Raw genomic sequence first — 15,228 nt, 5'->3', positions numbered from 1 at the left:
GCGTTTCGCAAATAGCCAGTCTTAGTGGCCTAATAAATACTTAACGTGTCTTAACGCTCTTTGGAAAGTAACACTGCTGACTCTCGTGTTGCATAGTATCCAATCTCACAAGGATGGTAATTTAGGCCTTTCATAATTTCTATGTGTCTGTTAATAGCTCATCATCAGAAGGATACATATATTTAAATAGGCAGTTCAAAATTTTCTTGAGTCAACTAATCATCTTAATATAGTTTTCCAAATGTAAATATGGAATTACTTGCATTTTTTGATGACGGAAAACAAAATAATTAAGTCCATTAGAAATTTACTTACCTTGTGTATTTCAGAGACAGACTCTTGAATTCTTTCTTTTTTGGGTAAGGGTTTATTCCATAAAGAAATGGCCAAATTTTTAAAGCAATAATAAAAGTTGTATTATTTTAAATACCTGTTAAAGTGATTTAAAATCGCTTCCCTGTCTCAGGCAATGTCTCACCCAAAGATACTTGTAAAAATATAATGAATTATCCTGTTGAATAAATGATTTCTCTATAACAGCTGTTTTCTATAGTGAAAATATCTGACAGTGTTCTTTGCCTTCTAATTAAAGAGGGAAAAATAAAAGCAGAGCCCCTTAGTTTTTTTCTTTTATTCCCTCGTGTGTGTACATTCTAATAGCGTTTTCCCTCATCTGTTTTTCATTTTCAGAAACAGTCAGAACTCCACCCAAGAGGCAAACAACATAACACAGCTTAAAATACAATCCAAGGTGTAGTTACTGGAAAAGCCTAGGATAGACCCCACTGACTTTCCACTTATTGTAGACAGCAAACTACTTGCTAGCTACAGTTAGGCATCAGATTAATTACTTCCTCAGCTCATATAAATAGATCAGAGTAATTTGGTTGGATTGTGGAAATGATTTTAATGAAACTGTTCTTATTGTAGACAGCTGAGAACAAAGTTCGTTATGCCACTGTAGAAATGTTATTAGATAAGAAATGTCATTACAGAAATTGCAGTGATGCAGATGTCACATTTTAGGTTCATGTTTTTTGAGATAGTGTTTTTTTTTTCTTTGTACATAGTGAATCTCTTTTCCATTTATTATAATCTCTGTTTAGCCTGAAATAATCTTACATGAATAACATTAGCCATCTGTAGATGAATGGCAGTATGTCTCCAAAAGCCTTTTGTAGTCTAATTAGACTGCTGAAACATACTAAATATGCAATTTTTTGAAAAGATGTAACAAAATCACATTTCCTTTTGAGTATGAAAGAATTCAGAGATATATTACCTAAATTCTTAATTAATCTTGAGTTAATCTTGGCTCTTAATGCTTTGATCCATCGTTTATGGTCCCTCTTCTATAAACACCTAAAACTAGCTGCAAGAAAACTTTGCTGTACATCTGCTCTTATAGAAATGACCCTCTAATTATCTATTAAGTTAAGCTGTGTCACCAAATTCTCTTAGCTTAGCATCTCTCCTTGAGGAATTCATGCCCCCTAAATATAACCAGGGTTAGGGTGTGATAGATAATAGATAATACCTTCTTCAAAACTGAAGTTTATAGATTTTTGTTTTCTACTCAAATATCAAGTGAAGATATTTTACTATAAATTTAATTCTATTTTTTCCTAATAAATCAATGTTTTATATTCCAGTTTGTTGTAGATTGTGAATTCTTTAAAAAAGAGACAAGATCCATACAGCTTCCTGTAACTCATCTTTTTTCCTTTGGTAAGTACGTTGATTTTGGAAATCTTAAGAATTGCTTTTATTTTTAAGAGTGCTGATTTATTTTGCCAGTTAGTTGCAATAATGCAGAGCCCTGTAACATTGTGTTTTTGTGTATTTCAAGTGTAGTTCTTAGAATAACCACGTGATATGGCTCAGAGGTTTGATTTTTAACTGGGCCAGCAATCATTTTCTGAGAAATGAACTTTTATTTTTTTTATAGACTTTATTTATTTATTTATTTAAATATTTATTATTTATTTATTTCATTTATTTTTGGCCACGTTGGGTCTTAGTTGCAGCAGGCAGGATCTTCGTTGAGGCGCCCAGGCTCTTTCGTTGCGGCGCCCAGGCTCTTCGTTGTGGTACACGGTCTTCTCTCTAGTTGTGGCGTGTGGGTTTTCTTTCTCTAATTGTGGTGTGCAGGCTCCAGGGCGCGTGGGCTCTGTAGCTGTGGCGTGCGGGTTCCAGAGCGTGTGGGCTCTGTAGATTGCGGCATGTGTGCTCTCCAGTTGAGGCACGCAAGCTCAGCAGTTGTGGTGCGCGGGCTTAGTTGCCCCACGGCATGTGGGATCTTAGTTCCCTGACCAGGGATCGAACCCGCGTCCCCTGCATTGTAAGGCGGATTCTTTAGACCTGGACCATGAGAGAAGTCCCAGAAATGAACTTTAAAATAAACTTATCCATGATCATATACATTTGCAGGTAATTGTCTGTGTGTATGTGTTTTCACATGAATTTATACTACATATAGGCCCTTTTTATAAAAGGTTTATTCTAAGATATAAATTACTACCTGCCTTCTGAAGGTTTCAAGATTGCTCTAAATATTTCCCATTTTTTTTGTTGTGGTAACATACACATAACTAAATATTCCTTTAAATTTTATTTTGAAACAATTTTAGACTTACAGAAAAATCACAGAAAGAGTAGAGTTCCCATATAGCTCTCATTCACCTTAACATAAACAATAAAATTGTCAAAACTAAGAAATTAGCACTGGTACAATACTGTTAACTACAGTTTTATTTGGTTTTCATTGGATTTTCCACCAGTGTTCTCCAGGTTCCCATATTGCATTTAGTTGTCATGTCTCCCTAGTTTCCTCTGATCTTTGATAGTTCCTCAGTCTTCCTTTGTGTTTTATAACTTTGAGGCCCTTGAATAGTACTGGTCAGTTATTTTGTAGAATATCTCTCTATTTGGCTTTGTCTAATGTTTCTTATAATTAGATTGAGGTTACGCATTTTGGGCAAGAATATCACAGGAGCAATGTGAACTTCTCAGTGTATCATATCAGAGGATACATGATGTCACTACGTCTTAATTACTAGTGATGTGGACCTTGATCACTTCTTGGTTAATGTGTTATCTGCCAGGTTTCTCCAGTAAAGTTACTGCTTTGCTTTTCTCTTTGTGATTAATAAATATCTTGGGGGAGATACTTTGAGACTGTGTAAGTATCCTGTTTTTCTTCAAAATAACCCACTAATTTTATCATCCATTGGTTTATCTAGTCTGAAGCAATTATTACTGGCATTCTATAATTATTGGAATTCTTCCTAAGGGAAAGTTGTCCCTTTTCCCCCATTTATTCAGTTTTTATTTATGTCACTATGGACTTATGGATATTTATTTTATTTATATGGTTATAATGCAATACTATGGTTACTTTTTTTTTTTGCTTAAGTTGCTCCAGCTTTGGATGTTGGGAGCTCTTTTTAAGTTGGCTCTTTTGGCATGCCCAATTTTTTCAATATTTTTCTTTTGTATTCCATTCGTGAAAAGAATCTGTTACTTGAGAGAGGAAACTTCCTTTAAGATTTTTATCCCTCCCTCACCTTTTTTTTTTTTTTTTTGGTTGAAGAATACACAGAACAATACAGAAATGACAACTCTAAACCACCTACCTCATTAAAAATAGCAAGCTTATAAAATAAGAGATCTACCCCCCCTAGGTCAAATTTTTGTAATTGTGACTCCATGATTACACATACCATATTCAGTTCCATGTTCATAGAGGCAAATTCTCCTTGTTTTAATTTATGCTCAGCTAAACTGATTAATACTGTATAATGATAGGAAACTGGTTTCCTAGACATAATGGATATAGGTGCTTCTGGAATATGCTAAGAAATTTTAAAGTTAGTCTATTAAAAGAAAAATGGGTCTTGATTTCTTCAGGTGAAAAAATGAAATTTTTATTGTTGCTAAAATATACTCTGACAATAGTATGTAACTGATGTCCACCAATACTTTTGATATCTTAGATTTAATAATAAATTAAGACTTGAACTGTTTTAAAAGTGAGAACATTCAGGGAAATTTATGCTTTGATTACTGGTGAATGTCTCACATTTTAAATTATAACACAGTCGAACACTTGTGGCTTATTTGTTGATGTTAAATAATCTTCCAAATGGGCCTATCAACATTTTAATAATAATGTTCTTTCTAAAATCTTCAAGGTGTGAGTCAGGCTAAAAAAAAAATTTTTTTTAATTAGTAAAGTGTTCAGCTGCTGATTTCCCTTTTGCCATAGTGGAAAGCAAAATTTTAAATTATTTCTTACCTCCTGTTAGAATTTTTTAAACACCCAAAAGTTAGACCATCTTACTTGTGAAGAAGGGTACCACAGTGAATGGTATTTTAAATTAGATTAAGTAGAATGTGAAGTATACTTCATATTTACTAGTTTTTCTCCTATTGTTCATTTTGAGTTGCCTTAAATTCAGTGCTGTATTTTAAAATATTGGTTACACTAGGTACTCATTAAAATGGTTTGTAGTTGAATGTGTAAGTTAGCATTGTGTTTCAAAAGTGATTTATTAATCACAGATTAATGGTACAGCTTGTATTTAGCAAATTTGTTTACATGTTGATAAAATATCCTGTCTTTTTTTTCTTAACTCCAAGTATACATCCTATAATATAGTTATGATAATGCAACAGTATGAAAAAACTAGTTATGTGTTTTAACTGGTGCTAAATGTGACTGACAGAATCTTAACATCATACAGTATTTATTTTTTAACTAATAGAATTTCAGTGATATACTTGGTAAAATATTTCAAGCCTTTTCTGTCTATTGCACAGTGGTGGTTTGTCTTATTGTTTTCTCTTTTCAAAGAAGCATCTGAACACTTGCATTTGCATATTCTTTTTTTGTAAATTACTTAATTTTAACATCTATTTTTAAATTTATTTATTTATTTATTTATTTATTTATTTTTGGCTGTGTTGGGTCTTCGTTTTTGTGCGAGGGCTTTCTCTAGTTGCGGCAAGTGGGGGCCACTCTTCATCGCGGTGCGCGGACCTCTCACTATCGCGGCCTCTCCTGTTGCGGGGCACAGGCTCCAGACGCGCAGGCTCAGTAGTTGTGGCCCACGGGCCTAGTTGTTCCTCGGCATGTGGGATCCTCCCAGACCATGGCTCGAAGCCGTGTCCCCTGCATTGGCAGGCAGATTCTCAACCACTGCGCCACCATGGAAGCCCCGCATTTGCATATTCTTATCCAAAGGCATTCACATGTAAGTGGATGCGATTTTTAAAATTTGATTAAAATGTTAAAAAAAAAAAAAATCTACCAAGAAAGCATACCTTTTTGAAATTGGAACTATGTAGTGATTTTTTAAAACACATAAATGTCATCGAAAGTCATTATAAATGTTATGCTTTGTTCAAAATTTATTGAAGGAGGATTGGATTTTTAGGAGTTCACTCCTCCATACTGAAAGCAAGAACCTATAAACTCTTTTCTAATGTTAAAAATCTGTTGGCATTATTTTAGACATTGTTTAAGCAGTCAGTACTTTTGTACTTTAAAAAAATTTTTTTTGGTATTCTAAGTAATACAGTACTTTTAATTCAATAGGATTGTCTTCAAGGAAAGTGATATTAAATACAAGTGGCCTGTTCTATAATATAGAGCTTCTGAACTTTGGACAGGTAATTAATTATCTTGACAATAACAGGACTTGATTTTACTTTACTGTTTAGTTAAACAAACTTATAAACTTGTTTTTTTTTAATTTTTGTGGTCAAACTCTATTAGATATACCAAGCTTTTAAAATCAACGTCGTAAGCAAGTGCTCAGGAGTGAAAGGTAAGTGTATTTCTGAAAAAATAGTATTGTCATTTGAAGAATCATTAGGTCTTCACTTGAATTTTCTGTAATACTTATTTTTCCATATATTTTATGTAAATTAATATTAAATATATGATAATAGAAAAGCTGTTTATATTTCCAAATGGATTTAACATAGACCCTTTCTTAACAGTAAGCATCTTCATCTGTTTCAGTTTAAATATCCACGTTTTAAAAATACTGTATATCTTGCTGTTTTATTGTAGTAATAATTGAGATTTAGCTGTTTAATGTTTTTCCAGTTTCTTATACTTCCCATATGCTCTAATATCTTGTTGTAGGTCTAATTAAACATTATTATTAAGTAATTCTCCATAATTTATTGTGTGATATAACTCTTACTGATTATTTTTTAATGAAATGAGTATTGTGTAAATAGTTAGGTATTATAGTAGTAACCTTAGTAACATAAGGTTAGTAATACATATTTCCTTTATGTTTCCACAGAAGAAATTACTAGTATCTATAAACTTCATATTCCCTGGTCTTATGAAGATTCACTAACCATTGCACAGTAAGTATATGAAAGAATTTACCTTAAACTTTGTTGTTTTTGAATAATACATATTCTACTTAGTCTGCTTATTTAAATCATAATAAAATTTTAGAGAAATTATTACAGGGCCTCTAAGTAAAATGTAGGTATTCTTTATGTAACATTGTGCCCATAAGATAATATAATATTATAAGATACCATATAGTATTCTTATTTAAGCGATCTAGAATTTAAACCTTACTTGCTTCAGATATGAACCCCTTTCCACCCTCTCCCCCAATTTCTGTGTCCTAGAAGGAGCATTCAGACAACTGTGATACGACTGGAAAAGTGTCAATCCATAGTAACGTGTGGCATCTAGCCTCCTTACGTTATTTCACTGTGTTGTGCTGAGGATTGACTTAGCCATGGTTATTTCACAGCATTTTGTATTTGAGAACTGGTATTTATCTTTTCAGGGTTCCATCTGCTACAGCAATTTCTGTGAAACTCCATATTGCTCAACCAGAAAATGACAGCCATGTAGCATTATTAAAAATGTATACATCATCAGACTGTCAGTATGAGGTAAGTTATATGTTTGCTTAATTTTTAGGATTTAGTTATAGAATAAACTGGAAATATATTTTTATATTTGCCTCAGATATATGGTGATGCGAAAGCCAATTAATATAAGAGAGAGTTAGTTACTTATGATACTTTAAATAGTCTCCATTTTGCCTGTTAGCACCACCTCAGTATTTCCTTAGCTGGACCATTGAAAATATGTATCTTAATAAGTAATAGAAAATAAAATAAAAGTTGAGACTGCAGATTAACCTTCTCAGTTTGGAAGCCCAAAGTCCAGAATCCTCCATAAATTGAAGAACTTCATGAAATCAGCTGACATGGCTATACTGCAGTAACTGGCATGATATATATTTTCCAGCACTACTGGATAAACTTAAGGATCTTCTTTTCACTCATTATTTTAAGCTCTATTAATCATTAATATGTGCAATTTAGTACCTGTTGGTTTTGTTTTACAATCACGTAGATCTCTTTGCACTGAGAGAAGGGAAATGGACTCGAGAGTAACATTTTATTTACATATAGATTCATGAACTAAAAGAGTTCCTCTTTGTATAAGAACATACCAGCTTCTAAGGATTCCAGATTTAAGTGCTTGAAGTATACATTTCAATGGTGGTTTTGGTTTATGTGAAATATCTTATTTCTACTCAGTTGCTTTAATTTGGATTCTTTATTAGAGCTAACTTTCTTAGGGTAAACTAGAATTGGTAGGTCAAGTGAATATAATCTGTCCTACAAGCTTCAGTTTGACCTATATTATGAGTTATTTTAGATTTCATGGAATTTATTAATGCTTTGATATCTTGCTTTCTGTTTCTAGCATTGAAGGATTTTGCAGGGATATAATGGTTTTCAGCTTGTGCCTTCATATTTCTAATATTACTATAGAGATAGAAAGAATTGTGTTAGTAATTTGGCTGTACTGCATATTCTCTTAATGTCCATATTTTTACAAATACTTTATTTTTTTAAAAAGTCCATGTATTGACAAAATATAGTTATTTCACAACTTCTCTATGAAAGATGAATTTCCTTTTCCCAGACTTCCTAATATCAAAAGAGTTATATTTATGGCAGAGATAATTAATGATGAATTTCTTTTTAAAGTGTTGTTTTGGCTCAAATTTTATTACATGTGATCTGTTTGTTCCTGGTATTATATCATGTGAAACCTATTTTTATGAAATTTACTCAGAAGTGGTTTAGCTTAACTATATTTAGTACCATACGATTGTAGGTTTTAGATTTTAAAGTACAAGTTACATAAGTAAGTTGATTAATTTGTGCTTTATTTTTCAGCAAACATACGTATAGTTTCTGACTCAATCATTTAATAAATTCCTTTAGCTTGTATGATCTGGTAATAAGATATTCTGATTAATTAAATATTCTAGTTAGTAAAGGGTTACCACATATCGCGGTATCATATGATACCACGTATCATAGCATTCATCCAATTGGGAAAGAATTAGATTACAGAAAAAATATTGAACAGCAAAACCACAGTTGATACAAATTAAATGTTGATGGTTCAGAGAATTCTTTTAAGCTCTTGGGTACCTTTAGGTTCATCATTATAAAAAAATTAATGATTATGCTTAGTGCTCAGTTTAATAAAATGTGAACTAGAGTTTAGGGAAAATAACCTTTTTTTAATAATTGTTTTAAACTAGGTGACAGTTAAGACTTCCTTTTCACAAATACTTGGACAGGTAAGAGAGACTCCTTGTCGATTATTTATTGCCTTGTGAATAGAAACTGTAAGGCAGGGATTGTAAACGTTTTCTGTAAAGCACCAGATATTAGTATTTCTGCAGACCATATATAGTCTCTTGCCACTGCTGCCACTACTGCAGCTACTTCTTTTTTCTTCTTTCTCCTTTTTTCTTCTTTTTCTCACGTTAATAAAATCTGAAAGCCATTCTTGGCACACAGGCCATAGTTGGCCACCCCTGGCTTTAAGGTGATGCTTTCATGTTTGATACTTCCTAAAAATGAAAGTTGATTCCTGATTTTCGAGAAAATTAATATTTTTGGCTAAATGGATATCATATTAAGATTTCATATTGCTCATACGATGCTATAATTCATAATCCAATAAAATCTGTAGGCTCTGTCATATAAATGAGCTTTTTCCAAGAACTTTTTATGTTGTGCATGCTCAGTTTGTAAAAGGTAAAAGTAAATTATATTAAAAATAAACATGCTGAAATAGGTTAAATTCATTTGGGGAGTATCTTAAATTCATAGGCAAATAGTGTTACAAAAATAATTTATCAAGTTGTAGAACTACTATATTATTATTCAACATCATTATAATTTGCAGAATTGTACAATCTGGACATAAATAGATAATACTGATTAGTCAGAGAAATTATAGTTTTAAAATTCACTAAAAATTTTATTGTGTCTTTTATTACTTTCACTTTATTTTTTTGGTCTGTTATGTTTTGCAGTCTAGGCATAGCAGAATTTTTAAGTCATTTAATTCTATAATTATAATAAAACTCACAAGTTAAAAGTAAATCAGAAACTTTTTATGTATGTTATCTCATTTGATCCTGACAACAACCTGGTAAGAACTAGATTGTGATTATTATTAAATTTGTGAACATTAGAAAATTCTAAGCTAATGTGTAAAAATTTTGTGCTACATTAGAAAGAGAAGATTAAATATTAGTGTAAGTTGGAAAATAGGATCATGGATAGTTATAATAAATACTCTAAAATGTTAAGAGATCAATTATTAAGAAAAATTACATCTTGGAATAAAAGGGAAGAATTCATGCTATTGTATTTTTAGTATGTCACTGTACATGGTGGTATGGCTGAGGATATAACACACTGTCTTATCCATATCATCCCTGGGGCTCATAATTCAGATTAGTGACAAGAAAAGTCAAGTTTGCTTGATACTGTATAGTTAGGTGTAATTATATGTACACCAAAAAAAAAACAGACTAATAGTCTTGTTTAGACATGGAAATTTTTCTAAAAAATGATGATGTGTGGGTGTTGCAGGATCAGAGGTAGGTACTTTTTTAAATGTTGAAGAATTCATGACAATTGAGTTAAGTCCTCAAATGTTTGGAATGATATAAGGTGCTCTTAGTTCATGTTTGTTTCAAAGTTTAGCTTGAGAACAGTAGGAGAATGAATTAGGTTTTGTATATCTTATTTGTCTTTTAAAAATCATACGTATTTTCAGTGTTAACTGATTCAGTCAAAGAAGACTGGAAAGAGGACTAAAGAGAAACCACTTAGAAGAATCTTTAGCCTTTGATTAGATAATTTTTTCATAAAATTAATTTTTTTTTTAGAAAGAGGAAAATATACTTACATATTGTTCAGTCTACTCTTATGAAAGAGAGGACAGAAAATAAACTGAAAGTTGCTTTCTCAAGAGAATTATTTAAACTCTTAATAAATCATTTCCATGTAGGAATGAAGCCCAGTGTTGCCCAATCTTTAGATTTTAAGAGAAACTAGAAATCTGAATTTTTAGACAAAATATTTTAATTTTTCAATGTTGGCATCTAATTCAAAATGTAAAGAAATACTATGCCAAATACTAAACCAAATGAAGCACGTATACAATTTGAATATGACCCATGGAGACCAGTTTATGATTGTTGATTGTTGTATCTGTGGCCCAGTATCATATTTACTACTCATAACAATGACACTCAGTCATTAAAAAGAAATTTTATGTAGGACCTCTTACAAGATTTCTGAAAACAGTGAAGGGCATTAAAGGCTAATAATAACAATGAATATTTTCTGATCACCTACTTGTGCCAGTTACTATGCCAAATGATTTACACAAATGAACACATTTAAGCCTCAAACTCCCTGTAAGATAGTGCTATTTAACTCCATTTTCCTGCTAAGGGCCTAAAGAGAAGGAGGGGTAAAATAAGTTGCCTAAGAGCTAGTGAAAGGCAAAGCTGTAGTCTGAACTCAGGAGTACGACTCTGAGCCTGTTATGCTACTTAACTATCCTTCCAACACACTTAATAACTAAAGTATGCTATGTATTTCCTAGCATGTCATTAGCAGGCAGTGAGCATCATTTAGTAATAGGTAGGAAAATGACCTTTTCCCTTTTCACTCAACTCTCCTCTCCTCTCACTCAAAGCTACAAACTATAAATCATGAGTATGAGCTTTATGTTTTTTGAGTCTTATCAATTTTAATCTGGGAATCCACAGAGGAGCTTCAGGGAGACCTTGAACTTGCTGAAATTTTGCTTAACATTTTGTGTAAGCATTCATTTCCATAGTTTTCATTAGATTGACAGCAGGGGAGTCTGTACATTTTCTTAAAAATTCTGTGGATTGGAGAACATGCTTTCAAGTAATTTCCTTTTAAAACTTTAACATTAAAAGAAGAACTTACACTATGTTTTTGTTATATGTATGTTTTTGTTTTTTTTTTTTTTATGTATGTTTTTTATGGAGATTGGATCAGCTGATAGAATGACTTGAGGTGCTATAACATAATGGTTATGAACTTAGGCTTTGAGTTAAATTCCATTCCACAAGATTTCCAAAGATGGTGAAGGACATAAAAGCCTAACAATAGCAGCTCATATTTTTGATAGTTTATCATGTTCAAGTTAATATTCTAAATGCTTTACACAAATGAACATGTTTAAATCCTTAAAACCACCTATAAGGTAAGTACTATTATTGTCCCTATCTTACTGTTAAGAGGAAAGAGAGGTAACAAGTAAGTAACTTGCGTGTCTCTTAATTGTGCAAGTTACTTGGGCCCCCTGTACCTGAACTTCTTCATCTATAAAATAGGGATAAGAACTATATGAAAGGATTTTTGGGAGGAGAGCGTGAGATAATGCATATAACATGTTTAGTATTATACCTGGAACATATTAAATGCTCGATAAACATTCCTTGTAAAAAATTCTGTAGCATATGCTACACAATTAAATATTGCCTCTATTATGCCTTTGATGAAAAATTCAGACAACATGTTTCTAATATGCCATATATTCTTAGCATTTATTTTGCTTAGAATTTTTATACCCATTACTCAAGATATCTTTTAGTCATGTCAGAAAATGTATAAAGTGAAAAACAACATTTTTATTTCATGTGAAAGTATATTTATTTCATTAACATGAACATTCATAAGTTGCCCATTGATTTGCCTGTTTTCTAGGTAGTTAGATTTCATGGTGGAGCTCTTCCTGCCTATGTTATATCTAGTATCCTTCTTGCTTATGGAGGACAGTTATACTCTCTTTTCTCAACAGGTAAGAATGTTTCTATTCCTCCCTCCCTCTCTTCCTTCCTCAATGCTTCATTACTACTTTTTTTATCCTACGTGTAGCTAATGAAGACACATCGATTTCTTGAAAATTCACAACCCTTCTCTCTCAAGGTTACAGGAGTTTGAGATCCTCTTAAGTTTTAAGAGGTTACCAAGAAAATTCCTTACTTGTTTTCTCCATTTTATACCCTTGTGTCTAAAGTTTATTCCCTCTGTTCTGAGGATCTCTTAAGAGATAGAAGCTGGTTGACGGGGGTTTTCTTCTCCATTCTATCCCCGGTGCCTGACATAGGGCCACGCACATAGTTGGCATTCAGTGTAATATTTGGGCTGTATCAACTGTATCATTTAGGTCTTGGTACACTGAATGGAATAATTAAGAGTTTAATTGAAGGGACTATTTCAAAGGTATGTATAGGGTTAAGGGAAACCAACAACAAATGATAAAATACCAAATTAGCAACAGAGCCATCTGATACTCCTATGTATCAGGGCAAGGGAGGGAACAAACCTAGAGAGCTGTAGGAGAGAGCAGCAGTACTGCACCTGAGCCTTGGGTACAGAAATGCTGTGGCCACTGTCAGCGTGTGGCTCAGCAGGGAGAAGGCAGGGAAATAAATACACTAACTTTATTTCCTTCTATCCTCCTATCTGCCAGTGCTTCTCATTCACTGAACCCAACTAGAAGCCAGTTCATAAAAGTCGGCCTCCCAGAATTCAGAGCAAAGTAAAGGGTAGAACATGGATCTGGAGAAGAAAATATAGACTCTATAGTACATTGGACAAAGCCCTCTCTAGAGTATAGCAGTTAGAACAATTTCCCAGGAGCCTCACACACTTGCCGGGCTTGTACAATGATAATCAGAGGAGGCAAGAGGGAAAGAGAGTGGGGACAAAACATACAAAAGCAGTCCAGAAATCCCCGCCACCGTTTCCATGGTGCCAGATGCTTTCACAGCTACTCGTTTCCTTTCAGTGACTTTTTTGCAGTTTCAAGTCTGCCTTTAGTGTTCATTTTAACCTGATTTAACCTATTATATTCCAGGAAGAAGTAAGCAACGTTTAATGTGATCTGCTCAGATCCAGCCTTTTAATTAAAAGATTATTCTGGCAATATGACATCTCCTTTACTTGAATATAATTTTTGGAAATTTAAAAGAGACACCTCATTCTTCTTAGTTTTAAGTGACTTGACAATTGATTTTCAAACATTTGGGATTTATATCTAGATAGTCCACAGAGACCCTGGGGATATATGATATTGGTTAATCTAGAGGACTTAAGTATGGGATTGTGTCTCAAATCAATTAAAGAAGTAGTTCTGAACCAAAGATGCTTATTAGAAATCACTGGAATGGCTATAATAGAAAAGACAGATAATAACAAGTGTTAATGAGGATTTGTAGAATTGCAACCTTCCTATACTGTTAGTGGGAATGTAAAATGGTATAGCTGTTTTGGAAAGCAGTCTGGCAGTTCATCAAAAGGTTAAACAGAGTTACCATATGACACAGCAACTCTACTCCTGGGTATAGACCCAAGAGAATTGAAAACACACATCCACACTAAACACTGTTTATAATAGCCAAAAAGTGGAAACAACCAAAATGTCCATCAACTGATGAACAGATAATGTGCTGAATGCTACAAGATAGATGAATCTTGGAAATATGCTAAATTGAAGGAGCCAGTCACAAAGAACCACATATTATATGATTCCATTTTTATGAAATCTTCAGAGTAAGCCAATCTATAGAGACAGAAAGTAGATTAGTGGTTGCCTAGGAATGGGGAGGCATTGGAGGTGACAGTTAAGGGGAACAGTTTCTTTTGGGAGTAATGAAAATGTTTTAAGACTGACTGTGGTTCTTAATGAACACTCTATGAATATACAAAAAACCACAGAATTGGATATACTTTAAATGGATGAATTTTGAGTTATAAGAATTATATCTCAGTAAAACTGTTTTTAAAAAACAGCTCACCTGTGGAGCTTTGTAAAAATACAAATGACAAAACCATAGCCTTGGCTCCTGAATTTGTTTCACAAATGATGATTGGCTATGTACTTTTGTATGAGAACCAGTAAATTAGAGTAAATTTTTATGGTAGGTTTATGTTTATCTTTTTTCTTTTTTTTAACTTTTTAAAATTGATGTATAGTTGATTTATAATGTGTTAATTTCTGCTATACAGCAAAGTGATTCTGTTATACACACACACACACACACACATATATATATATATATATATATATATATATATACATTCTTTTTTATATTCTTTTCCATTTTGGTTTTTCACAGGATATATAGTTCTCTGTGCTATACATTAGGACCTTGTTGTTTATCATTCTATATATAAAAGCTTCAATCTGCTAATCCCAAACTCCCACGCCATCCCTCCCCCAACCCCCTCCCCCTTGGTAACCACAAGTCTGTTCTCTATGTCCGTGAATCTGTTTCTGTTTCATAGATTGGTTCATTTGTGTCATATTTTAGATTCCACATTTAAGTGCTATCATATATTTGTCTTTCTTTTTCTGACTGACTTCACTTAGTATGATAATCTCTAGTTGCATCCATATTACTGCAAATGGCATTATTTTGTTCTTTTGTATGGCTAATATCTCATTGTATATATGTACCACATCTTTATCTATTCGTCTGTTGATGGACATTTAGGTTGTTTCCACATCTTGGCTATAGTGAATAGTGCTGCTATGAACATAGGGGTGCATGTATCTTTTTGAATTAGAGTTTTGTCTGGATATATACCCAGGAGTGGGATTGCTGGATTATATGTTATTTCTATTTTTTAGTTTTTTGAGGAACTTCCATACTGTTTCCCATAGTGGCTGCACCAATTTACAATCCCACCAACAATGTAGCAGGGTTCCCTTTTCTCCACATCCTCTCCAGCATTTGCTATTTGTAGAGTTTTTAATGATGGCCATTCTGACCAGTGTGAGGTGACACCTCATTGTAGTTTTGA

At 32.8% G+C, this 15,228-nt stretch overlaps 1 protein-coding gene across 3 annotated transcripts in view; it reads left to right on the top strand.

Moving 5' to 3' along the window:
- The window catches only part of PGAP1 (post-GPI attachment to proteins inositol deacylase 1), a 73,986-nt gene that overhangs the window by 49,453 nt on the left and 9,305 nt on the right, over positions 1-15,228 (top strand). For all 3 annotated transcript variants that reach the window (XM_036858786.1, XM_036858787.1, XM_036858788.1), the window contains 7 exons: positions 1,653-1,728; positions 5,600-5,673; positions 5,780-5,831; positions 6,321-6,387; positions 6,828-6,936; positions 8,616-8,654; positions 12,124-12,217. In XM_036858786.1, coding sequence (XP_036714681.1) covers positions 1,653-1,728; positions 5,600-5,673; positions 5,780-5,831; positions 6,321-6,387; positions 6,828-6,936; positions 8,616-8,654; positions 12,124-12,217 — 511 coding nt within the window. The remainder of the gene's footprint in view (positions 1-1,652; positions 1,729-5,599; positions 5,674-5,779; positions 5,832-6,320; positions 6,388-6,827; positions 6,937-8,615; positions 8,655-12,123; positions 12,218-15,228) is intronic.

Source organism: Balaenoptera musculus, chromosome 7, assembly GCF_009873245.2.
Source record: "Balaenoptera musculus isolate JJ_BM4_2016_0621 chromosome 7, mBalMus1.pri.v3, whole genome shotgun sequence".
In the NCBI taxonomy this organism is placed as follows: domain Eukaryota; kingdom Metazoa; phylum Chordata; class Mammalia; order Artiodactyla; family Balaenopteridae; genus Balaenoptera; species Balaenoptera musculus.
Note: the sequence above shows the minus strand (reverse complement) of the source record. Positions and strands in the feature narration are given on the sequence as shown.